General features: G+C 37.5%; 1 protein-coding gene across 1 annotated transcript in view; it reads left to right on the plus strand.

The window, feature by feature from the left end:
• Positions 1–3,659: 3,659 nt before the first annotated feature.
• Positions 3,660–27,499, plus strand: part of col27a1a (collagen, type XXVII, alpha 1a) — a 67,525-nt gene continuing 43,685 nt past the window's right edge. The window contains exons 1-7 of the mRNA XM_048165763.1: positions 3,660–4,102; positions 8,860–8,927; positions 11,968–13,562; positions 21,015–21,068; positions 23,652–23,705; positions 24,548–24,601; positions 24,810–24,863. Of these exons, the coding sequence (XP_048021720.1) occupies positions 4,050–4,102; positions 8,860–8,927; positions 11,968–13,562; positions 21,015–21,068; positions 23,652–23,705; positions 24,548–24,601; positions 24,810–24,863 (1,932 nt within the window). The 5' untranslated portion in view covers positions 3,660–4,049. The remainder of the gene's footprint in view (positions 4,103–8,859; positions 8,928–11,967; positions 13,563–21,014; positions 21,069–23,651; positions 23,706–24,547; positions 24,602–24,809; positions 24,864–27,499) is intronic.

The following is a 27,499-nucleotide window of genomic DNA, read 5'->3' on the forward strand; positions in this document are numbered from 1 at the left end:
TGCTGTTATTGCCATAACCTTACCTTAATGTTAATGTTAATTATAGAAAGGCTGCATTACCTACAACAGTATAGGTAAGATGATGTTTAATAGCATTTTGGCTGTTTGGTTAATGTTATTTTCCCACCTGTGTGATGTCGGCTGGAACTTTATTACATTTTGATGAAATATTACAAATTCAAACATTTTTTTACTTTGAAATAACTTGCACTAATGATAGGCCAAGGAACGTGTACTAATAACTCATATTTTATTTCATGCTGACTTTACTGTGTTCTGCTTAGGTGTTTTATGTTGCAATATTTTATATGCTCTGCTAAACCCAGCCGCACTGATTTCATGTCTTTGGATTAACGTGATCTTTGAGGAGCTTCTATCTTACTGTAAATCTGCTCAAATCCCTAGTTTTAAAGCCTGTGTAATGACACCAGGTGTGTGGCCTCGTCTCTGCTTGTTTTCTGTGTTCGTATGATCAATTAGTGACATACACAACCAAATGCTAACTGATGCTGACAGCAAGCATGAAGATGAAAGAATGTCAAGTGACTGATGGAGGGAAAAACACACTCTTGCTGATGGCCAACAGTGCATGTGCGGTACAGTAGAAATGTATACTTAAATGCACTCGCGTTTACAGGGCGGGACGTGTGCTGGCCTGGGTGTGGGCGTGTGGCCCATATTTAGATCAGAATCTGTATCTTTACAGTGAGTTAAATTCACGCTGCTAAATATCCATGGCAAATTGTCAGGTTTAAGCAGTGGTTATGCATCCAAAATGCACATAATTAGAGGAAATGCTTTACGCAGTAACTTTTCAGACCTGCTTCTCCTCTGAACAAGCCATAGAGAGACTCAAAATGCTTGAAATGTTTGCTGTTTTTCTTCATGCTTAAATCGTTTAGCACAGAGCACGTTTCAGAGATCTGCAGGTATCAGTCAGGACATCAGACTTTTTGAAGGTGTTTCAGCAGGTTAAGAAAGTACAACTTTTCATTTTGAAAGGGAGTACAAATAATGGTTCCAAAAGGCTTTTTTACTGGTGCCATATAAGAAACATTTTGGTTTCCCAAAAGAACCGTTCAGTGAACAGTTTCTAAAAGAACCATTATTTTCTTAGTGTGAAGAACATTTTAAAGGGTTAGTTCACCCAAAAATGAAAATTCTGTCATTAATTACTCACCCTCATATCGTTCCAAACCTGTAAGACCTTCGTTCGTCTTCTGAACACAAATTAAGATACACTATATTGCCAGAAGTATTGGGACACCCCTCCAAATCATTGTAATCAGGTTTTCCAATCACTTCCATGGTCACAGGTGTATCAAATCAAGCACATATGCAGACTGCTTCTACAAACATTTGTGAAAGAATGGAGTGTGTTCCAAAGTGGAACCAATTGGGAACAACAGCAACTCAGCAATGAAGTGGTAGGCCACGTAAAATCACAGAGTGGGGTCAGCGCATGCAGAGGCGCACAGTGTGCAGAAATCAATAGCTACACACCTCCAAACTTTCAGATTAGCCTTCAGATTAGCTCAAGAACAATGCGTAGAGAGCTTCATGAAATGGGTTTCCATGGCTGAGCAGCTGCATCCAAGCCTTACAACAAGTTCAATGCAAAGCGTCGGATGACGTGTTCTCTGGAGTGACGAATCACGCTTCTCTGTCTGGCAATCCGATGGACGAGTCTGGGTTTGGTGGTTGTCAGGAGAACGGTACTTGCCTGACTGTATTGTGCCAAGTGTAAAGTTTGGTGGAGGGGGATTATGGTGTGGGGTCGTTTTTCAGGGGTTGGGCTTGACCCCTTAGTTCCAGTGAAAGGAACTCTTAATGCTTCAGCATACCGAGACATTTTGGATAATTTCATGCTCCCAACTTTGTGGGAACAGTTTGTGGATGGCCCCTTCCTGTTCCAACATGACTGCGCAAAAGTCACCAGTGCACAAAGCAAGGTCCATAAAGACATGGATGAGCGAGTTTGGTGTGGAGGAACTTGACTGGCCTGCACAGAGTCCTGACCTCAACCCGACAGAACACCTTTGGCATGAATTAGAGCGGAGACTGCGAGCCAGGCCTTCTCGCCAACATCACTGCTTGACCTCACAAATGCACTTCGAGAAGAATGGTCAAAAATTCCCAATAAACACACTCCTAAACCTTGTGGAAAGCCTTCCCAGAAGAGTTGAAGCTGTTATAGCTGCAAAGGGTGGGCTAACTCCATATTAAACCCTACGGATTAAGAATGGCATGTCCTTAAAGTGCACGTAAAGGCAGGTGTCCCAAAACTTTTGGCAATATAGTGTATTTTTCATAAAATCCGAGAGGTATGTGACTCATCCATAGACAGCAATATAATCACTTTCAAGGTCTGGAAAGGTACTAAAGACATCATTAAAACAGTCTATGTGACTGCAGTGGTTTAACCTTAATATTATACGAGAATACTTTTTGTGGCCAAAAACAAAACAAAAATAATGACTTTATTCAACAATATCTTCTATTCTGTGTCATTCTCATATGTTGTTTTCGTCCAGCGCTTCCAGGTTCTACATCAGAACGCCGACTCATTATTGGCCGGCTCCTGCGTCATACATAAGAGATTGTTGAATAAAGTTGTTATTTTTGTTCCGTTTTTGTGTACAAAAAAGTATTCTCGTCGCTTCATAACATTAGGGTTGTACAATGAAATGTTCAATAGATGTTAAAGGTTCTTTATGGAATGGTCAATGCCAGTAAAGAACCTTTATTTTTAAGAGTGTTCTTCAACCCTATAGGTTGAGCCCTGTTCCAGAAGTTAGCATAAACAGTATAACAATATAATCCTACACTCTAAAAAATAATGTGTTGGCGCTACAAAAAAGATTTGTATCAATTTGAGTTAAGACAACTTTGAGAGAATTTATGTTCAACCAACAAGCTACATTGAGTTAGAGCAACTTATTCATTTGTAGAATAAACACAAATATTTAAGTTGATTAATCAAAAAAAAATTAAGTCGCTCCAACTACCAGAGTTGTAGCCCTGGAACCAATTAATTTTTCGGACTTTCACGGCATTCGGAGGTGTGGCCTTTGAAGTCTCCCAAGCTGGTTAATTACAAAAAAATTCGTGTTTCATTTTGTTTCATTTTCATTTGAACAAATCAGAAAATATGTTTTAGGAATAAATTGTATAAAATCAATCAAACTCTCTGTAAAAACCTTCAGAATACATAATAAAAATCTAAAGTTTGGTGTATGTAAATGCTACTGAAGTGAAGATTTCTGGCTCAGTGAATGAGGGGAAAAAAACAAATTTTGAGAAAATGGCCATTAAAGATATGTAGCTATTGTAATTGAAATCTAATGGCACAGATAAAGTGCAATAAAATAAACACTGGATGCTTTCTTTCCAATAGTCTGAAACAACACAATATGAAAAGCCCAGAATCTCAAATTGACCAGCAGTGCATGGAAAAAAAGGTTTTTGCCTCCAGTGTCTTGCTTTAACCAGTTAAACATTTATGAAAACAAGCTTGAAACCTGGAACAAGACAATCCAGCGTTAATCCAGCCTTAAAATTGACCCTGGGTTAACGTCTTGAAGTGTGAAAAGCCCATTGGTAACCTAACCTTGGCAGGGGCTGAGGTGCCCCGGTGTACCCTCCCACAAGGGGCGTTATGTACGGCTGCCGTGTAACCCGACACCCGGCGCTCGCCACAGCTGCTCTCCAAACTGCTATTTAAAAAAGGAAAAAGGATGAAACTTCCACTCCTGACTCCTCAAACCCCCCAAGCACCAAACATCCAGTAGCCGCTGTAGCTGTTGCCAACCCGGCATAAATGCCTACAGCACCCGGGCAGTACCGGACAGAATCGCCCGCGGATTATTCCCGTCGCTCCACGGGAGGGATTTATGGTGGTGTCGCGCGCAGCAGACCGGTGGGAGATCGTGCTCATTCCGCACAACGGTTTATCCGATGCATGAGACGACGGCTCGCGCTCTCGGGCAGCGACGCAGTCACGCAGATTAACGGATCAGGATTTTGACTGCCGGGACAAATGAATACAAATGAATTTAGCGACCCGAAGGAGAGTCCGCAGAACCTCTCGTCTGGTGGCAAAGTAAGTTTCAGTTTTACCTCATATCAGGTACCTAATTAACTGGTCAGTCATCCAGGTCGGGCACCTCCGTTCCCCGGTAACACCGGAGACAAAGAGCGCTTGGTGACTGGATGTTTGCGCAGGGCGCGCTGGTTTGTGTGTGTTGGTGCCGGGTGAATGGGCGCTTGTTCGCGCGCGCCGCTCTACCTGTGTTGCTTGGCCAGCGTTCAGAACTGAACAGAACCCGATCTTTAACTGAAAGGGTCCAGGTGTACCAGCAGAGATGTGCTTGAGCCAGCTCTTTGCCATCATTACGCGCATGCAGCATAGGTTTCTGAAGAGGTCCGAGAACTCCAAGGTCAGTTTAATACAAACCTTTTGCGCACTGGCGTAGTGCATGTGGTCTTGACTCTGGATCAGGTCTTTGGGTTCATTTCTAACTCTAGTAAGGGGCCGTTTGTAAGACGCATTTTCGCTATCTTTTATCGTCTTTTATATTGTTACTTTATGGGTTTATTTCATTTTGTTCCAGTAATTAGTTGTTAAAACAAATAAATTGCCTTTCTGTCAACATTTCATTCATTCAGTAAAACCCTTGTAATTGATAATGTGTTTATCTAGGGACACTTTTGCCATTGAGGTGACTGGGAAAATGTCCCATTTATCCTAAGTTAACCCTGCATGTTGTCATATTAACTGTCGTTTTTTGTTTTATTAGGAGTCCAACAATGATTTGCGATTCATTCTAATTAATTCAGTAACCGCTCCGACAGATTCAAATGTTTTTGATTCACTTAAAAGAACCGGCTCGTATAGTGATTCATTGAATCGGACTACACTACTCATGCTGTAGATTCAGTATCGTTATCAGTGCAGGACAATCTGAGCAGTTTTAAGATTCACGGAATCAAATGTCACGAAAATCATTCGCTACCGGTATTTTGCGCTCTAGGGAAACGCGCTCCAGGTTCTATTTGAGGCGCTCGTGGAAACATGGAATTCTTGGAGGCGTTCGTTCAAAATAGGCACAGTGTGCGTTTATGTTTGGATGTGTACGTGTGTATTTGCCACTGGGCATCAGAGAAAACCGCACAGAGACGCTAAACAAACAAGACTTCCGTTCCTCACACCCTCAGCTGTGGCTCTGATGCCCGCGACGGCAGTGGACGCGTCACGAATGAATGAATGAATGAATGAATAACCTGTTCAGGTCTTAGAGTAGCTGACAGAACAACTACAAAAGGAAATTTCTCGCCTCATGTAAACCGAGAATGAAATGTGTTTTAAATCGAACTTGACTATACAGGTACTCCAGCAATGTTCCCGCGTACAACGTTCCAGGAATGTTATAGAACGTTCGCCGGTGTTTATCACATTCTATCACATTCTAGGAACGAAACCTAAAGTTTGTTAGAGTTTAAGACAAGCAAATGTTTCATCATGTATGAAATACTCAACAGGTTTTACAGAGCTGTGAAGAGTTTTAAGTGTGCTTTCTGTGACTTTGGTCATTGTATGGCTGTTTATGGTGTGTGCTTTAAATACCATTCTGACAGCCAATAAACCACATTTATGATAGTTACCCAAATGCATTGCTCATATCTAGGGCAGGACAGCAAGAAAAAAAAGTCCCTTAAAGTGAATAAATAAAAAACGAAACTAGGGGAAAACTAGGGGAAAAGTCAATCTTGGAAATGAACCACTTGAACCACTTCCAGCAAACTTGAATCTGAATAGAAATTGTAGTTTTGTGATCAATTATAGACGTCATAATATCATATCTAAGGACACACATGTCCATTAAGCGTTATTTGATTAGGCAACTGTGGGGCTTCCGCTAAAAGATGTAGTCCCTGAGGTGTAACTGAGGCGCGCAGTGATATATACAGTAGCTGGTGAACAGGTGTTTCCCGTCAGAGCTGTATTATGTATTTTAGCACTACTGAAACGCTGAATTGAGCAATCAACTATCCGTTTCATAGTTATATATATGGTTCGTCTGATTTAGTGCATCTTGTGCGGTCTGTTCTGAGCTCTACCGCTGTTCGTTTGGTGATTTCTCCGTTTTAAACCGAGCGGCCTGTAACCGGATACCTTGCACTTCCGCCACTGTCCGCCAGGGTGCGCCCTACATAACACCAACTCCAAACCTGACAGGAATATAATGATTTTGGATCCCCTCTGTGAGAGATATATGCTTGTTTGCTACATATACACGTATATATTTAACATAAACTTGTATTTTGCGCCTAAAAGGGAAAAGTGAATTGGAGAAAGATGGAGTTGTAGAGCAGGGGTCATGTTCTTCCTCATCAATGTCTATCACTGTGTGCCGAATGGAAGGAATTTTCCACTCTTCTATTACTGAAGTAAGAGAGAGAAAAAGAAGGCTTGTTGTATGCAAGGATGGGGCTTTTTAGTCGTCTGTGTACATAGTGTGTGTGTGAGTTTACCCATTTGTGTGTACATGTGGTTGCTACCATAGAGCAAATTCCACTCACTAAATAACTGTATGCCTGCATGGAAAAAGGGAAACATGAGAGCTAAATACACTATTGACACTACACACACACTTTTACTTTAAATGAAGACATACCACAGACTTCTAATGATCTTATATAAGCTAATTATAATGAGTATTTATTTTATTTTATAATTTTTCCAACTGGCAACGTCCTTGGATGTCTCAAAATGGTTTTGTCTGATTTTACTCACTTCTGCGGTCAAGTTTGTGCCCAAACTTACACATTCATGTTCATTTTCTCTTCTAAATCTGCTTATTGGACATTTTAGCATCTCTGAGAGTGAATCTGTCAGCTCATTTCCCATGTTCCCATGCGTTTTCCTTGAAAATTAAAAATTTAAATCCGATAGATAAGATTTCTGTTATTGCAATACACAAATATTCACTCACAGAGTGTTTATGAGACTCAAGAGATGCTTGACACATACATGAGTAATTCTCTGCAGTGAATACAAACACACATACACAATAGAAAGAGCACATTCAGCTGCGACACACACACACACACACACTGTTTCTCACTCATCTGTTTGTGGTGGCTCACTAAATGTGAGGTCAGCCTGGCCGGTGTTTCTGCCGTTCTGATTGGCTGAGAAACTCTGCGGCGAGACGCTTCACTTCCTGACTCAGGTACGGGGATCCTGGGGGAGTCTAGGGCCGCGTGTGTGTGCATGACAGATAAAAGTGTGTGTGTTTTGTGGTCACCAGGTAATGTTTAAAGCAGCTGTCAGGCGAAGGCACACACTCACACAAACATGTCTGCATACACAGTGGGGGTTTGGAGCGCTCTGGCTACCCTGCCAATCATAATTGAAATCCTTCCCTTGTGGGTCACTTCCTCTTTCATGCGCCTGTGAAATCAGAGGTTAGAGTTCAGAGGTCAAAGTTCAACAGGGTCAGTCTGGCAAAAACTACATCTGAGGTTCCTTTGTTGTATCGTCACACGTAAAGTCGAACATTTTTCACTAGTATTAGTGTTGTTTGCTAAGGTACACCAGTATTATAAGGGTATTTTATCGGTGAGTATTAGATATTTTTTATAGATTATTTTTTGGATTACCTTTGCTGTCATCTGACATTCAGTTATACATTTGTTAAATGTGATATTTAGCACATCTCAAAATAAAAATCATTTTTTTTACACTGTACACTACAGTTAAAAAGTTTGAAAGGAGTTGAAAGGATTGTTTAATGTTAACTGCAGTATTGTGAACTATTATTACAATTTAAAATTACTGTTTTCTATTTTAATGTATTTTAAAATGTAATTTATTCCTGTGATCGAAGCTGAGTTTTCAGCATCATTACTACAGTCTTCAGTGTCACATGATCCTTCAGAAATCATTCTAATATGCTGATCTGCTGCTCAAGAAACATTTCTGATTATTATCAACATTAAAAATAGTTGTGTACATTTTTTTCTGTCACTTTTGATCAATTTAAGCATCCTTGCTGATTAAAAGTATTAATTTCTTTAATTTCCTTCCAGAAGAAAAAAATTCTTACTGACCCCAAACTTTTTAATGATGGTCTATACTGTTACAAAAGCTTTCCATGTCAGATAAATTGTTTTTTCTTACTTTCTATTCATCTTGAAAAAAATGTACACAACTGTTTTTAATGTTGATTGTAATAATAAATGTTTTTTTGAGCACCAAATCAGCATATTAGAATGATTTCTGAAGGATCATGTGACACTGAATAATGAAAATTCAGCTTTGATCACAGGAATAAATTACGTTTTAAAATATATTCAAATAGAAAACAGTTCTTTTGAATTGTAATAATATTTCACAATATTACTGTTTTTTTTTTTTAATCAAATAAATGCAGCTTAAAAACATTAACAATCTTACCGATCCCAAACTTTTGAATAGCAGTTTACTTCTACTTCTTAAGTATATATTTATATGCATATTTTAACCATTTTTCAAATGAAAGAAAAGAAACTAAGAACACGCACAATGTTTTCATTCACTATAAACATGGAACTACATTTAACCGGCCGGCATCATCCATCAGTTTGATGGTTCATTCCACTCACTCCGGAAAGATGGTTTTGCCAGTAAAATTTTCCGCTTGTTTGGGTCGAGGCCAGTGCAAGAAGCCTGAAATGTGTACCTCCATTGTAATGATGATGTTTTGACAAGTGGCTTCTGTTATGTAAAGGTCTGATTCAACATCTAACTCTGCTGCCCACAAAATAGTGGAAATTCAAATGAGTAACTCTGTCTTTCTCTCTCTGTGTCTCTAGGAGAGCTCTTCTTCTGTGTATTCTACTTTATTGTACTTCTTTTGGATTCACCCAAATACTCTTTGAAGGTAAGATGTGAAAGATATAAACATGCAACATTTGTTTGCATGTGTGTGATTGCATTGGAAATGGTGGTTTTGAGGTCACTGAATTATTGCACAATTATTGCAGTTTCATGTTCTTACACTTTCCACTAAGTTTGGAAAGTTTTACAATGTTAAACTTTATACCCTGATTCATGAAACACAAACCCCCTTTCTCTCACATATGTATGAGTTTCCTTACCCGAATTTTACCTTTTCTCCTGCCAAACATTGCTCAGTTCTGAGAACTTTTTCTCCCTCAGTAAAGCATATCCTATAACCCCTTGTACATGAATGAGTGTGTGAGTGCATGTCTGTTTTATAGAAAAAATGACATCATGTTCCCTCTTGACTGCTGATTCATGCTGAACTCAACAGTAACACACATATGAAAACACCTGGGAATAATGTTATAATAAATCTACAGATTCAAACCGAAGATGACAGGCATTAAGATCCGTTCTGGCAGCAATGAGAGTTCATTAAGTTCATCTGCTGGCTTAACCTATCTATTTATATATATATATATTAGTGATCGACCGATATTGATTTTTTATAACCGATACCGATACCGATTATTTGCATGTTTATGTACCTGATAACCGATATGCAGAACCGATATTTATTTACTGTTATACTTCTGTTTTTGACAATTATTACAACACAAATGAGCTGAACAAACCATTTTATTTATAACAATCACTCCCTCCTTGCATACAAAAAAAAAAAACGTTATATTTATTAACTAAATAATGGTTATGTAGTAAATCAAATGATTATATAATCTAGGGTGTTTAAACGAGATAATCTTGTCAAAAATTTCATGCAGTGGCCGTGCTTGAGGCTTCCTGATCATCAACCCATTCAGGTGCTGAGCAATATGAACGAACTTTTTCCGAGACTATATAAAGTTAAACAGCACTTGTCAGTTGGCATTTTATGATCTAAATTTAATCTAACGTTAAATCATGAAATGCCAACTGACAAAGTGCTGTTTGACTATAACTTAATCAACCGCGATCGCGCATGGAGATAATAAATAATTAATTTCCACAAAGCGGTAGGCTATATTTATATGTGTATTAGCGAAATAATTGTTATGTAGTAAATGATAATATAATCTAGGGTGTTTAAACAAGATAATCTTGTCAAAAGTTTCATTCAGTGGCCGTGCTTAAGCCTCCTGATCATCCGTCAGTTGCTAAGCAATATGAACGAACTTTTTCTTCTAGACTAATGGTGAGCAAATACAACAGATAGAGAATTAAATTCAGCGCTTTTATTTTCAACATGCACTTATTCATGTCTGTTTTATTTAATTCATGTAAAGTTACGTCTTTATTGGGACAGGACATGACGAATTACACTACGTGACTCAATGAGTTCGTCTCAATTGTTTAGAAACAAGCTGCATAAATTAACTATATCAGGAATTTATGTCTCAGATCTCATTTGTGCATGTCTGTTATGTTAAATAAAGTTGATTAATTAAAGCAAACCAAGTAGAACATACTTTACCTGTGCACTGAGTTGTTGTTGACTGATCTCCTCAGACGCCCGGGCTGCAATGGCGGAAATCTCAAAAAGCCCACAAGATGGCGCCGTAAATCGGCGAATCCGATATTACAAAACCGATACCCGATTATGGAAAAATGCTTAAATATCGGGAAAAATATCGGTAAACAGATACATCGGTCGATCACTAATATATATATATATATATATATATATATATATATATATATATATATAAAAAGTTTGTGTTTACATTATGTGTGTGTACTGTGTATATTTATTATGTATATATAAATACACATGCATGTATATATTTAACAAAAATATATTAGATCTATATATAAAATATTTATATTTATATGTAATATAAATTATATATATATACACACACATAAATATATGTATGTATGTGTATATATATACTGTATATATATATATATATATATATATATATATATACACAGTATATATTGTACATCTCAGATGAGAGTTTTCATTGTGCATGTTACATAATAATTGTGCTGTATTCTAAGATTAAAACCTAAAATTGGCCAGTTTATTTATGAGGAAGCATCACATGCATCATGGATAAATCAGTCTCAAAATGCATTGTGACAAGCTCAGCAAACTTTTTCATTCATTCAAGAGAACTATTGATAAAATACGCTATTTTTTTTTAAATAATACAAAGCAATGAAATAAATAGCTTAATCTAATTAATACATGTTCAGTGTATGTTGTCTGTGCACACTTACTTAAATCAGGTGGATTGGTCAAGGTTCTAGGATGCTTCTCAGAAATACGCAATCTGATTTCTGCCATCTTTGCTCTTCATTATCATCATTATCTGTAAATGCCATTTGACTAATTACTTTGGAGCCACTTAAAAACAACTTCATGACAACACAGGCACCACAGGTACATGCCCAGTCCCAAAACCACTGATAGTCCTTCACAGTTTTTCTGACTGTTGATTTATGATATGGGTGTGAAACACAAACAGATGCTCATTTACGCAAGAAAAAAACATCATTCAGACAGTGTACTATTGTGTGAATGAAGTAGTTCCTGGGGCTGTTCTCATACATTTGGCTCTTCCCTGGCCTTGTGAAGCCAACGCTGACCCAAGTGAAACATACACGCACAAGTTTACTGTGATAAGTTCACAGATTTTCCTTGTCAAACGCCAGTTTTTAGCACTAGAGTTTTGGCATCAGATACAGACATGCAGCTGTTAACTCACTGCTTCTTTTTAGCCTCATATGATGTTTTCCTGCTATATTTTAACACAGATGGCACAAAACTGAATTAGCACATTAAAATGATGTAATGCGGAGCCATGGACCTCCTAAAGATGCCATGAAATCAAAGTGAATGTGTTCACATGTGTGCAAATGACAAAATACTAAATAAAAAATATTTAAAATATTTAATATTTTTATTAAATCAAATAAATTATATATGTTTAACTGTGAATATGTATTAAAACGTGTTTGGGTTTGTGTTGCAGATGTGGACGTGTTGCAGCGGTTGGCTCTGCGTGCTGAGCTCGGTTCTCGCACCGTTCCCGCTGGCGTCATCTCCCTCCGCTCTGGAGTCATCCTCACGACACGGGCACGAGTTACCACTGCGACACGCTCTGTGTTCCCACCAGAACTCTTCTGGAACTGCACTATTATCCTGAGCGTCCGATCTCACCGCTTAAACTCAGCATTTCTCTTCTCTGTCCTATCTGGGAGTCGGATTCAGCTCGGGCTGGAAATTTCGCCCGGCAAGTTAACGCTTCACGCCGGCCCTGGGAATGCCGCGGTCTTCCCATACAACCTCCATGATGGACGTTGGCATCATCTAGCCTTCGTTCTAAACGGGCAATCAGTGACCCTACACTCTCCCTGCTCAGAGAGCAACGGCGGAGTTACACAGAAACTCCCCATACTTCCTGAACGTCTGAACCCTCGTGGAACATTCCGCTTGGGCGGCAGCAGCGCTTTGCTTCCGGGTGCGGTACCCTTTGAGGGGGCGGTTTGTCAGTTTGACGTAGTTCCCTCAGCACAAGCCCAGCAGAATTATTGCAGCGCCATCCGTAGGCAGTGCAGAGAAAATGACACTTACAGGCCAGCGCCTCCTGCTCTACTTCCCCTCCCATCCCGACATGCCCCACCACTATTGGCCCACACATTACCACCTAATCGCACTTTCACTTTCACTCCCACTAATTTCCTTTGGACATCCATAAATGGTGCAGTAGGTTCTTCTGCTGCGAGAATGAACGATGGTGTACGACCTAAGCCTTCCTCTACCACACCTCCACCCCTTTCCTTGATGCAAACAGGACTTGAACCTCCTTTATCTTGGGGATATTTAAATTCTGTCACCCCCAAACCTACTCTCAGGACACCCAAGCCGACTGCCTCAAAACCTGCGGTCTGGCTTACCCCCACCAAACCAGCTGGATCCAAACCCACTCCAGGAAAAACATCTCCAAAATTTAGCGGAACAAAGTCTTTGGAACCAAAGCCCACGATTGCTCGACCAACCTCTTCCAAACTTGGAAGTTCAAAAACAACTGGACCCAAAACTACGCCACCGAAAGCTTCCAAACCAACAGCTGTAAAACCCACGGCAAAGAAACCAACACTTGCACCAAAGCCCACCAAGATCAACCCTACAAAGAATACTTCTACTGGTGCTCAACCTATCAGTCCTAACAAGAAACAAAATACCGTTCTAAAACCATTGTTAGACCCGGAACCGACCGCCCCCAAAAGACTTGGGCCACTCCAGCCCAAATCCAAACCATACACCACACCACCATCCCCAAAATCCACCTTTGCCCCAAACCCCACACCCAAAAAGAACCTTCCAACACCCAAATCCACTCTGTTCACCACCGCTGCACCAAACAAACCACCAAAAACTCTTGAAACCCCCAAAGTCAATCCTGACAAACCTAAAATGCATTACGTCACACCACGCACTCCAAGGTTTGCTGTCCAAACCGTTACTCTCCCAGATTTCTACGATTTCCAGAGCTTCGAGGTGGAGCCAACACACTTTTCACTTCTGATTGGACCGCCAGGACAAAAAGGGGATCCCGGGAAAATGGTAGGAGAGCTGCATTGTTGGTGTCTGTGTGAGTTTGTGTGTTATCAGGCCCGTGGCTTGTGTTTGATAAAGCCTTGATAGTGCATCATATGTCTGTAGGTAAAAATGGGCACATAAGGAGGATATTCCACCCATAGTAACACATACAAAGATATACAGAAGAGAGGAAATTTTGTTGCAACATCACATAATCCTACTTTTCTGATAAAATATCAGACGTTTCCAGCAAGTATGTTGTCTGTCCACACTGAAAGCGAAAATGCTGTTAGATCTGGAGCAATTAAATATCGCTGTAAGTGGGGGTGTCTAGCAAGGTACAATACAAATAGAAGACAACTGACTGACTAAATATCCCATTGCTGGTCGTGATTATAGCTGCTTAGGGCAAAAACGTAAGATTAAAGCTACTGTTTGCATACCTGTGCGCACCCTTCTGGCACAGACATCACGCGTCATTAGCGCGTTTTATGAGGCTTTGCAGAGTTGTAGACAGACGTCAGTCACCGAGTGCCACAAACAAACAGCAGCCGCCTTTTACAGTTCCTCCTGAACCAAAACTACGGCAACCCATTATGGAGTTGTTCACATTCTCAGACTCAGATTTATGCTTTTCTATGGCAACACTATCAACGCTGAAATGAATCTGCAGCAGTCAGGAGTCGTTCATTATTAATGTTATGTGCTTTGTGACATGAGGTAATTTAACGCCGTCTCTTGTGACGCTTTGCAGACTCTGCTCTGGCTGTGCGCGTTCATGTGTTTTGGAGTAGGTGTGGCTTTGTAGAGCTCCGAAGGAAGGGTGGGATCTCATGCTTTTAAAGCGAACTTGGTATTGCTAGCCTCTACAAAACTGTTAAAGGTGCCCTTGATTCAAAAATTGAATTTACGCTGGCACAGTTAAATAACAAGAGTTCATTACATGGAAAAGACATACAGTGAGTCTCAAACCCCATTGTTTCCTCCTTCTTATATAAATCTCATTTGTTTAAACGATCTCCGAAGAACAGGCGAATCTCAACATAACACCGACTGTTACGTAACAGTCGGGGTGAACGCCCCAATATTTGCATAATGCCAGCCCATGATGTTCCCAACAATTATCAAAGGGATTACACAAGGGCAGCCAGTTAACGTCTGGAGCTGCACACAGCCGAATCATCAGACTAGGTAAGCAAGCAAGAACAACAGCGAAAAATGGCAGATGGAGCAATAATAACTGACATGATCCATGATATCATGATATTTTTAGTGATATTTGTAAATTGTCTTTCTAAATGTTTTGTTAGCATGTTGCTAATGTACTGTTAAATGAGGTTAAAGTTACCATCGTTTCTTACTGTATTCACGGAGACAAGACTGTCGTTATTTTCATCAACACTTGCAGTCTGTATAATGCATAAACACAACTTCATTCTTTATAAATCTCTCCAACAGTGTAGCAATAGCCATTAGCCACGGAGCCCAGCCTCAGATTCACTCAGAATAAAACTTTTAACATCCAAATAAATAATTTACTCACATAATTCGAAGCATGCATACAGCATGCATGACGAACATCTTGTAAAGATCCATTTGAGGGTTATATTAGCTGTGTGAACTTTGTAAATGCGCTGTAATATAGTTGACAGCTCGTGTGGCAGGAAGCACGCGTCTTAAAGGGGCGGCGTCGAGTGTAAATCAGTGCATTGTTAATGATGCCCCAAAATAGGCAGTTAAAAAATTAATTTAAAAAAATCTATGGGGTATTTTGAGCTGAAACTTCACAGGCACATTCAGGAGACACCTTAGACTTATATTACATCTTGTGAAAGAACGTTCTTGGGCACCTTTAAACCTAGCTTTAACAGAAGAGATTGTTTTTATCCCTTGTCAAGCCTGGTTAAGACAGTGTAATATTGTTTTAAGGGGCAGTGTGCATATTGATCAATGAGGTGCCATTTTTACTTGCAGCAATAAAAGCTGTATATATACAGTACAGTACTATTCAAAAGTTTGGGGTCGGTAAAATTTTTAAATGTTTTTGTCATTTATTTTGTCAAAAGTCTCTTCTGCTCACCAAGGCTGCCTTTGATAAAAAATAGAGTAAAAAATGTAATATTATTACATTTTAAAATAACGGTTTTCTGTTTTTGTGTATTTTAAAATGTAATTTATTCCTGTTCAAAAGAGCAGCATTATTTGAAATAGAAATCTTTTGTAATGTTATAAATGTTTTTACTTTTGATCAATTAAATGCATCCTTTCTGAGGATTCATTTCTAAAAAAAAAAAAAAAAAAACTCCAAAAACAAACAAACAAACAAACAAAAAACATACTGACCCCAAACTTTGGAACAGTAGTGTATGTTCATATTTTATATATTCAAACATGTTATATTTTATTGTCCAGAGAGAAGTTTGCACCTTAAAATGACTTTTGTGGTGGTACAAATTTAAAAAATATATATTTTTGTTGTGGATTTATATTGGTTTGGACTGATTACAAGGACACTGGTTGACTCACTTTGAGTTTGAAAGCCATTGAGCGATGTCAAAGGTCAGGGGAAGTGGTCAACATTTTATCAGTCACTAAGACACTCACACAGAACTTTACAAGCACGGAATCCTGTTCCATCCACGGAAAACTATGCATGGGATTTCAATCAAATGAATTGTAAACTCTTGAACCAAGATTTTAAGAGACAAAATTTCAAAAGGAACCACCTAACCTGTGACCCAAAAACAAATAAGGATAAGTGAGTTATTACAAGTCCTGTGTTAAATTTGAGTCAGCCGTATTTAAACAGTAGGACTTCGACGTCTTTAAAGTCCTGTAGGTGCAGCAACATTTTCAGGAGGAAAAACAGGCAAATGATGTAGGGCAAATCTCTTGGGAACAGTTCAGTTAACAAGGATGTTCAAAGAGAAGTCTGTGCTGACATCATCATACTCAGACTCTCTAGAGGGCATTTTCCAAAATAGCTGACTGAACTTGACAAAATGGCCCACATCTTGAACAATGACCCATTTTAACTTGTGTCTGTTTATGTCTGCGCATCGCTGTGGTTACCTCCAACCCTTAGGCAATCACGCTGTGTGTGCATGTGTAATTTAGTGGAGGCTCACAGGTATGTGTGTGTGTAGCACCCAAGAGAATGTTCCCTGTTATTACCACAGGATAATTACCCAAAAGCCCCCATCATCCACCATAAAGACGCATTCTGCAGGTACTTCACTAAAACTCCAGGAACACACCCGGCGATTCTCTCAATTACACATGCACACGTTCTCTTAGTCTGCAATTACTTACAGCCCCGAGCGGCAGTACATGGTTTACTCAAAGATAATGAGCTGCAGCCACTATCTTTAGCGCTACTTAAATATACAATAACCCTTAAAAAACACTGCTAGCATCAATCTAGCTTTGTTTAGAATGAAATGCTACTGCTTACTAAATACTGTGCAGTATGTGCTTTTTACTGTCTACTAATTTTTTTAAATTAGCGTCAATAGTAGTATGCTGTTTTTGTCACTACTATAGAGCGGTGGAACTATGACGTCACTTTGTAGTCCAGTCGGCAGTTGCCGTCACGCTGGTTCCATGACAAAAACCCAATAGGATTTTTCCATTATCGCAAAAAATAAGTAATAAGATACTTTTATGTTTTGTCCATCAAGATAATTATCACAGATGAACACAACTAAGTGCAGTTGCCAGAAGCAAAAAGCTAAAGGTAGGCTATAAGCGGACTACAGCATGGTCGCATGATTTCAGCGTCACCAGCATAAGTTTCCGACAGCTCTTTCAGCCTTTATCTAAAAACATTTTCCCTGAAAGTTTGAATTAGAATAGTTTGTAAGAGCGCAGTTATAAGCATAACTAGGCTGATTTTACCTGTTTGGCATGATGAAGTTTAATGTCCGTGACAGCCTCTGTAGTCCGATTTAGCCACTTGTTAGCAACCGTCAAGCTTAAGGAAATCATGGGTAGGTTAATACTGATGTATTTTATGTCATAGAATAAAACGTGAAAGTATCTCGAGTTCACCACAGACCGTATTTCAGCCATTTAACCAAAAACCCATTAGGGCGATGGAACCAGAAGTGCTAAAATGCTAACTTTCTTCCGGGTTTTGGCCTACAAAAATGCATCATAGTTCCACCACTCTATATTTTGCAGTTTTATTTTAGTATTTATATGCTATTGTAGTTTTTATTAATATGAATATTTTTGTTTTCACTTTAATTTTATCATTTTACTTTTGTCATTTTTTTTTGTTAGTTTTTTATTTATTTTACTATTTAGGTTGAATTTATTTTTATTTCAGTTTTTATTTATTTATTTAGTTAGTTAGTTAGTTAGTTAGTTAGTAATTAAAATGCTTAAACTTTCAGTTAGTTGCCAAGGCAATATTTAATCTAAGGGAAGGCAAGTTTTTCAAACAAAGGCAAGTTTTTCAAAATTTGTTTTATTTTCGTTTTATTTCAGTTAATAAAAATGGTTTTAATAGTTTCAGTTTTAGTTAACGATACTCACCCTGGTATTTTGCATGTTTAATTTAGTGAGTGCCTTTCAGTGTGGTAACCGGGTCTCCTTTAGGACCCCAAGTGATCCTATTGGTTCAACAGACTTTTAATGGCTAGTATTTTTAGCGCCTGATTATAATTCCTGCAAAATCACGTTATGATTTATATCATTATTTAAAATGCATTATAATGCATCAATGTCTTTTAAATTACATGGTTCACATACTAGTATATAACTGAACCTTTAGGTTGTGAAATCAAGCATTTCTCATTCTTACTGTTTTTTAGTTAGCTTATGTACTTGCAAATAGCATACATCTATCATATTAGCCTGCTAGCTTAGCTTATATCATATTAGGTATGTTTTTTGCTTCCAATATAGTTCCCAATTACATGTTTCAAATTAATGATGTTTGTGTGTACTTAGCATGACATTTCATTTGTTAAAAATTATAATAGTAATATTATATACTATACCACATTGCTATTATCATGTAAAATTTATATTAAATTACTTATACAGAACATATTATGTTGCAACAATCCTTATCCTTAAACAAAAATGCCATTTTTAGGCATGGTTGTGTTTCCAGTTTGTATTATTATGCAATTCATAGGCATTCATTTTATATTTCAAGCATGTTGTTTGTGCACTTAGTGTAATAAACATCATACAATATTGAAATAGGTTATAATTAGTCAAGACATCATGATAACTTTTGATCAGGCATTACCGCCTGAGTCCTAAAGGAGACCCAATTCCCGATTCACCTCAGATCTTGAAAATAAATTAATGGAATGTATTTTTAATAATGGTAAAAAGCTGTAATATACATTAATTTGATTTTCATTGCGAGTGCAGTGCACTTGCAGAGAGACTCCGCCCATGCACTCTTCTGATTGGCTGTGATTTTTGATTGATTTTGACGCGTCTCGTAGTCACGTTGCATCTGGTGTGGACAGACAAACTGCTTGTCACTGGAATCTTATCACATCACGTCTGGTTAGGACATATCTGTGATGTGTAAATTAAGTACTGCACACTAGAAACAGAAGTTGAGTGTATTGCATTGTGTGATATGGTATTTCATAGGAAATTTGCATACTTATACTGCAGAAATAGAAATTACAGCTGTATGGTAGTATGCTATTTTGATCACAAACAGCACGGTTTGAAAGCAATGTTGCATCATGGGAAGATCTCAGTGTTCATTCAGGACTTTGTCGGTGGTTGAGCACGTACATAGCGGTTGGCGGGGGGGCTGTGTACATGTATGTGGGTGAGAAAGCACCATCCCCCCTCCTCCATCAACAGAGCCATAGTTCTAGAGCTCTGAGATTCTTAACATAAACACACACAAGCTCACACACTCATCTTCTGTGAGAGCCGCGCTCAATGGAAGTCTTTCATCCCGTGCCGCGTGGCACTGCTCTAGGGGGTGGAGGTGGGCCTGAGGAGGGAGAACCCAACTGATCCTCTTTTTCAACAACTATGTTGATATATATGATACTGGTTGAGCGATAGAGCTGAGAGAGATTACCGGAAAACTTGTGATGTTTTTGGCCATTTGATGATATTTGATATGTACGGCATGTTATTGCTCTGAAATGGCTTAAATAGGTGCTTTTATTCAGTAGGAGGAACCACCTTTTGGACCAAATAGCATATTGTTGCCAAGCAGATTAAGAATGTTTAATTTAACTGTTAAATGTTTAACTAAAATACTGAAATACAGTAAAAATTTACATTAAACAGCATTCGCAACCCATTTTAATTAGATAATTTCAGAGACAAATATTTTGATAGAAATATGTTTGGATAAAATATTATGAAGACAAAAATATTTTGTACTAATTGCACAGATAATTTATGTTAATAAATAAAATATTATTTAAAGATAAATAGTTGTCTTTATTGTTGTTGTTAAAATTAAAATATTTCTTATTTTATTTGTATGCATATTTATAAAATATTTTTTTAAATTATATTTGTTTTATAAATGATTTATATTAATAAAATATTAATTATTTAATAAATAGAAATATATACATAAAATATGTTGTAAATAAATCATTTATATTAATAAATAAAATGTAAAAAAAAAATATTGTTTAAAAATAAATTATTATTGTGTTATTATTATTATTGTTGTTGTTGTTAAAATAAAATGTTGTATTGTATTTTATAAATGTTTATATTAATAAATAAAATATGAATTATTTTATAAATGGAAATATATATGTAAAATATTTTGTAAATAAGTTAATTATTTGTATTAATAAATAAAATGTTTAATTTATAAATATTTATTTTATAAGTAATTTATATTAATATGTAAAATATTACTTATTTTATGAATAGAAATATTTAAAAATGTATTTTTGGATATTTATTTTAGAAATAAGTTAATTATTAAAATATATTTTTAAATTTTTTTATATATATATATATGAAATATTTGAAAAAATATTTTTCCCTAAAATAAATTAATCAGTGTTTTGTACTGATTTACTAAAATGGACAGTTCGATAGATCAGAGATTCTATTAAAAAAAAAATTATATATTCTTGTCTTAATTCTGTCATACTCACAATACTCAGAATAGGGGCACAAAATGGTGCAATCTGAGAACTGTAGGATTTTGGGATTGGTACACACCTTCTAAGCTTCAGAAAAGGACCACAGGGATCTTTCATAAACGCACATAATATGCACACACACACACACACACACACACACACACACACACACACCATGGGATACAGGATCCACAGGTCATCTGTAAGTCTATAGCTCATTATCAGAAAAAGGAAATTCCCTCAAATGGCTTCCTGTTTCCTCTTCGCAGTGTTTAGTTTTTAAACAGGGCCTTGCAGCACTATTAGCACACCTATGCAGCGAGAACATGTTTGATTCATAAGTACGCTCTTGTCTTGTGTTTTACAGGGAATTCCAGGACCTCCAGGGAAACCAGGGCAGCCCGGGACGAGAGGACCTCGGGTGAGTGTGCATGTGTGTGTTAGACTAAAAGAGCCATTGACCTTCGACCTCAGATATAAACAGGAAGTGTGTAAAATGCAGTGCCTTATAAAATCTCTCACACACTGTTCGCCCTAGTGTATTTGTGTTTTATTGGTCCTTTTTAGTGTGCGTGTCTGGGTTTTGTCTGGTCAGCAGGTCAATCTGACCTCAGAACAATATACAAACCGCCCCTCCGGATCCATCTGTCACATTGACTTTCGCACTCATTCATTTGCCTTTTCGTCTTTTATTACTCATTTCCATCTGTTTTGTCATTAGTGTTTTTTTTTTTTTTTTTTTATGAAATTACAAAATCACAACTACAATTGCACCTAGTTTACAAAGTATTAAAGGGTTAGTTCACCCAAAAATGAAAATTTTGTTATCATTTTACTCAGCCTTGTCGTTCTATGTGCGTAAGACTTTTGTTCATCTTCAGAACTCAAATGAAGATATTTTTAATGAATTCTGAGAGATTTCTGTCACTCAAAACTGTTTATGTTCGCTGATCAATATTTATATGTGATTAAAAGCCTAAATTAAATCTGTTCATCATATAAAGTGACCTTGTCATTTCAGAAGACTTGGATTAAACCTTATGATTCATATTGGTTTATTTTACGATCTTTGTTTGAAGTGTAAGAGTTTTGGGTGAATAGACTTTCAATGGAGGGACAGAAATCTCAGATTTCATTAAAAATATCTTCATTTATGTTTCAGAGATGAACAAAAGTCTTATGGGTTTGAAATGTAGCTCATCTCACATATATAATACACAGATGATTCTTCATTTTTGGGTGTTCTGTCCCTTTGAATATAGAGTACTTGTGAAGAATCTTGTAGCACAATCAAACACAGAGAGCCATAGACCCACAAGACTTTGCTTGAACTCTGACCTTTGTTGACAGGATCACATGGGTGCGATGTGTTGTTTTAGCAACCTTAGTCAACATGTATGTGTCCATACGTCAAAGGACCGCCGTGAGGTCACTCTCTGTTCTGTGTGTTTGTGCTGGTGTGAAGTATTTTAGAGCATGTGTTATAAAGTCTGACTGCTAGGCCTTGTTCGGCCGGCACCCTTTTCATGTTAAATGTCTATGTTATTTATTTGTGTGTGTGTGTGTGTGTGTTTGCTTGTTAGAACAAAGAAGACTTTCAGTAAAGTCAGCCTACATTATTTGCATTATTTGTTGTCAAACGATTAATCGCATTCAAAATAAAAGTTTGTCTTTTACATATTATATCTGTGTATATTTATTATGTATATATAAATACACACATATGCATGTATATATTTAAGAAATATATCATTTATATTATATATAAATATAATATATTGTGTATGTGTGTGTATTTATATATACATAATAAATATACACAGTACACACATATAATATATAAAAGACAAACTTTTATTTTTAATGCGATTAATCGTTTGACAGCACTAATATTTATATATAATATAAAATATACCTTTGAAAAGTTTGGTGTCAGTAAGATTTTTTGTTTTTGAAAGAAGTCTCATCTGCTCACCAAGGCTGCATTTAATTAAAAATACAGCAAAAACTGTAATAATGTGAAATATTAACTATTTGAATATATTTTATTGTGGTCAAAGCTGAATTTTCAGCATCATTACTCCACTCTTCAGTGTCACATGATCCTTCAGAAATTATTCTAATATGCTGATTTGCTGCTCAAGAAACATTTCTGATTATTATCAATTTGGAAAACAGTTGTGCTGCTTCACATTTTTGTGTAATCCGTGATTCTTGATGAATAGAAAGTTCAAAAGAACAGCATTTATTTGGAATATATATTTTTGGTAACAATGTAATAATCTTCACTGTCACTTTTGATTAATGCATCATTGCTCAATAAAAGTATTAATTTCTTTTAAAATATATATCTTACTGACCCCAAACTTTTAAACAGTAGTATATATATATATATCAATATACAATATATCAAACAGCCCTAATAGATATATAATACTGCCCCCCTCCCCCCACCAAACACACACATGCATTAATTCGGCATTATATTATATATTATATTATATTATAATATATATAACACACGTGCATTGCTTGCGTTTTTGTCTTTGTGCACGATATAACTCAATCTGTTGGACTTTCTTATGGGCTGTTTCCTTCCAATAACACCCATTGACTTTGACCCTCACTGTGACCTCTGACCTCTAGTGGGAAGTCGTTTAAAAGAAGTGCTATCGGAACAAGGTCAGGGTCACATGCAAGGTCAAAGTTTAATGTTAAGAATTGGTAAAAAACCATCTCAGATCTATTCACTGTATCTGGAACAGAATAATACCCAAAGCATAATCAAGTATGCAAGTATATAAACACAAAAGTGTATGATGCATTTGCATTCTCAGGATTGCTATAGCATGCATTTACATAAACTATTTCTGTGGGCAGTTTTCTTTTTTTTTTTTTTTTTTTTTTTTTTTTTTCAACAGTAGGTGAACTATTAAATACTTTTTCAGTTTTGCTTAATTATTCATTCCTAATGTGTATGTTTTATGTATGTCATTTCCTGTAGGGACCCCCAGGACCACATGGCAAGCCAGGTCGACCCGGTCCTCCAGGGTTGAAGGTAAAAACCAGCACACCCACATTTACTGTCAGATAACCCGCAGTGTGATCCCATGTACTGGTCTGCTCATCTTCCTCTGTTTAGCCTTCTGTTATATTCATCACCGCACCGCCTGCTGGTACTATTGGGCTGCATGAAAAACCCTGCGGACAAGGTTTTGGAAACACAGGCAGTCGTACACATGTACACACACACATACACTTTGATTTATTTGAACTCAGGAAAGGCCCAGCACTTAGTGGAAAGTCTTTCCCATGATATAGAAAAGAGCGTTTGTGTGATGTAGTGTAGCTGTAGTATTAAAGAGGGGCTATAAACCAAGACCACTAAACATTCTTCCAAGTTAGGTGTGCGTGTGATGTCCTGGTGCGTGATTGGTCCGCTCCCTTCATCCCTGTAAATGCAACAAAGGTGGTAAACAGCCAAGCAGCTCAGCAGGGTGTTTTTGTTCAACTGCATGGTCTCTGCTTTCTGTGTTTAATTATTTCAAGCGGCCTTTGAAGACACTTTTGGTTAAGTTGTAATGGCCTGGAGTCAAACTTCCCACATGTCTGTAACACACACATGTACATGCACACATGAACCCTTAATTACTGTAATGTATAAAGCTCAAAACAGTGCCGCCTTGTTTTGATCTGATTAGCATCTTTAGTGTTGTTTGCTAAGAGGTGTGCTGTTACTTTTCAAAGCGACTGGGCCTGGTAGGTGATGAAATGGCCTTAACAACCGCATAGCAATGCCCTAGTGACTTTTGCATGGACAAACACCACTGACATTTTCTTCAGACGATTCTATGAATTATCGCTCTCAGTCACTCGTTTCTCTGTCATTCTTTCTCTCAGGGGAAGAAAGGAGACCCTGGACTCTCTCCTGGAAAAGCACCTAAAGGAGATAAAGTGAGAAAACACATACACTTGTTCTGATACACATTCCTCAATGTTAGTATCGGCCAAAAATATTGTTCTTGATGAGAATAAGGATTTTTGACCACTGAAGGACCTTTATTTGCTAGAATATAAGGTAGATGTTCTTCTGCAGGGAACACACAGACACACAACAGCATCTGACTGTTTGTGCATCATGTTTGCCTGTTTGTGTTTGTAGGGGGACATTGGTCTGTCCGGTCCTGTTGGTTTAGTCGGGGTGGAAGGCCGCAAGGTAAGATATTCTGAAGCGCTTAGAGGTGCACGATTCTGGATAAATTGAGAATCACAATTTTTTTTTAAATTTAAAATAGAGATCACGATTCTCTCTGATGTGTTCTATTAAGAAATATCCTGACACGTCCAAGCTTTATAATGGCAGTGAGCATGATCAACGAGTATGAGCTGAAGAAAGTGCTTCCATCCACATCCATCCATCATAAACACGTACTCCACACGGCTTCAGGGGGTTAATAAAGGCCTTCTGAAGCAAAGCGATGCGTTTGTGTCAGAAAAATATCCATATTCGACAAGTTATAAAGTAAAATATCTAGCATCTGCCAGACCGCCTTCCGTATTCAACTTACGGAGAAAGTGAAAGTGTAAAGTTTTTTTTTAACAGTCACTTGTCGCCACCTACTGGTGTAACGATGTAGTTGATAAGTTACTTTAAAAAGGTGATTTAAGCCCAAAGTTACATGTACGCGAGGGTCAGCGTACAGTGCGCGTGGTGCAAATTTCGTCATCAGAAGAGTATGCGCAGGTCGCACATGCACATTTTTATTTTTTGCATTAATTAGTTTATCCACAAGGTGGCAACCATGCCTTGGGGGCGTCGATTCACAAGGTAGTCATGTTTCATACCTAAACATGACAACTGCTTTCTCTGGCTCAGCGCCATCGCAGATTTTAATGCTCGCTGTGATCATATTTTTACATAGGCGAATCGTCAATTAGGAATAAGATCGTGTGGGTGTTTGAATCAAGATTGTGTTCTTTCAAAGTGCCTCTATTATGCTATATTAAAAGTTCCTAAATTTGTATTGGAGGTCTCCTACAACAGGTTTACATGTATCCAAGGACAAAAAACACTTACAGTTTCTCATAATATACATTTCAGCATCACCTCATTTCTCAAAGAGTCTGAAAACGGTTTGTTCGAAGACTCAGTCTCTCTAAACCCCTCCTTTCCACAAGCTTTCTCTGCTCTGATTGGTCATATGACCATATCTGTTGTGATTGGTCTACCGCTTAAAGTGTGTTAGAAATGAAACGCCCATTACCATATCTGAATTTCAGCTCCTGATCTTCCTCAGCATTTGATACACAGTGATACAAACAGAGACAATGGCATCATTTTTTCTGTATCAATTCCAGCACGAGTCCTCATCCTTTTGAAGTGCATCAAAGTGGATTTGCAGTGCTGAAAATAGTGTCTCCTCGACATGTCGACAACACCAACCAAACTCTTCCAGTCTCAGCTTTAACTACAGGGTTTGAGGGTCAAAGTAAATGTTGTTCACTAGCAGCCAATGAAAACCATAGGTTGGCATTATGCTCATTTTTTACTATGTTATGTAGGTGTGTAACAGGAAGTGAGACTGGAATTGCTGACGATTCATTTCAGCATTTCAGAATAGGTTCTTTCTTTTAGGAGACAATAACTGTATTTATCATGCTCTTTGATCTTTAAAACTTAGCAGATCATTTCAGCGATATTACACACTGCATGAAAGGTAATATTCAAAAAAGCATAATAGGGGCACTTTTTTTCTTGAAACATTCTCTCCGTTATTTCATTATTTCTGAACAATGTGCACACTAATTTTGCTGTACAATTGCTGGGTGTCATTAGCACAGATGTTTGCCTTCTTGCTTACTAGACCCACACAAACACTCTGAAACGCTCCCACTCATTGTGGCTCACTGTGTCTTCCGTTGACATGGAAACCCAGTGTAAACATCAGAGGGAATCCCCAATGAGTCGTCTATCACTCCTTTATACTCAACGCACATACACGTCAAACAAGGCTATTGAGAGTTGTACAGTCGTTCACCATGAGCAACTCTCTTTGTTACGGCCATTAGAGTGTGTGTGTGTGTTGTGTGTCACATCTCAGCTGTGCATGATAGTAAGTTTAGACTCTGCCAGGCGTTTTACTGTAAGCTCTTACAGTTTTGTGTGTGTTTGCATTGGAAGAACAGTGGGATTGCTTGGAAAAATCCTGTAGTGGATGCCTGATTTGAAGGATGGTCGTGAGCATGGATATGTTATGTCTAGACCAGCAACAACTAATCAAAACGGTAAAAGTCAATCATAAGAATAGATGACAATGAGTGTGATTATCAACAACACTTTATGCAACTTTTTAGGTCAGTTTAGACCCGAAAATGGTTGCTAGTTTGGTGTGAATGCTGAATGCAAATATTAAAATGCAACTAACCAGATAATTGTATATAGTTAAGATAGAAATTGAACAGCTGATCAGCATTTAACATGGAAGAGAAGTTTTGTTCGTCCACTCAAACTTTTATTCAGCATATGTCTTTCTAATAAATTTGCATATTGTGGGCCTTGTGAAGTTAATACTGAAATGTACAGTAATATTGATATCAATGATGGATTTTAAATACATTTTTTGTAACTTTTATAACCAGTTGAGACCCACTGGCTTATATATTTTTTGCAGATAATCTATTCATTTTTCTTTTATTAAACAGCCTTTAATTTCAGTTTTAAGATGTGAGATAACATGCTTTTTATGTAAAATACAGAAAATAAAATCCTATTTTATTTGTATTATGTTGGGCTATTATCCAATTTGCTGATTTATCATAGAAATAATTAACAGATTAATCGATGTTTGAAAG

This window comes from Megalobrama amblycephala, linkage group LG18 (genome assembly GCF_018812025.1).
Source record: "Megalobrama amblycephala isolate DHTTF-2021 linkage group LG18, ASM1881202v1, whole genome shotgun sequence".
Classification (NCBI taxonomy): Eukaryota; Metazoa; Chordata; class Actinopteri; order Cypriniformes; family Xenocyprididae; genus Megalobrama; species Megalobrama amblycephala.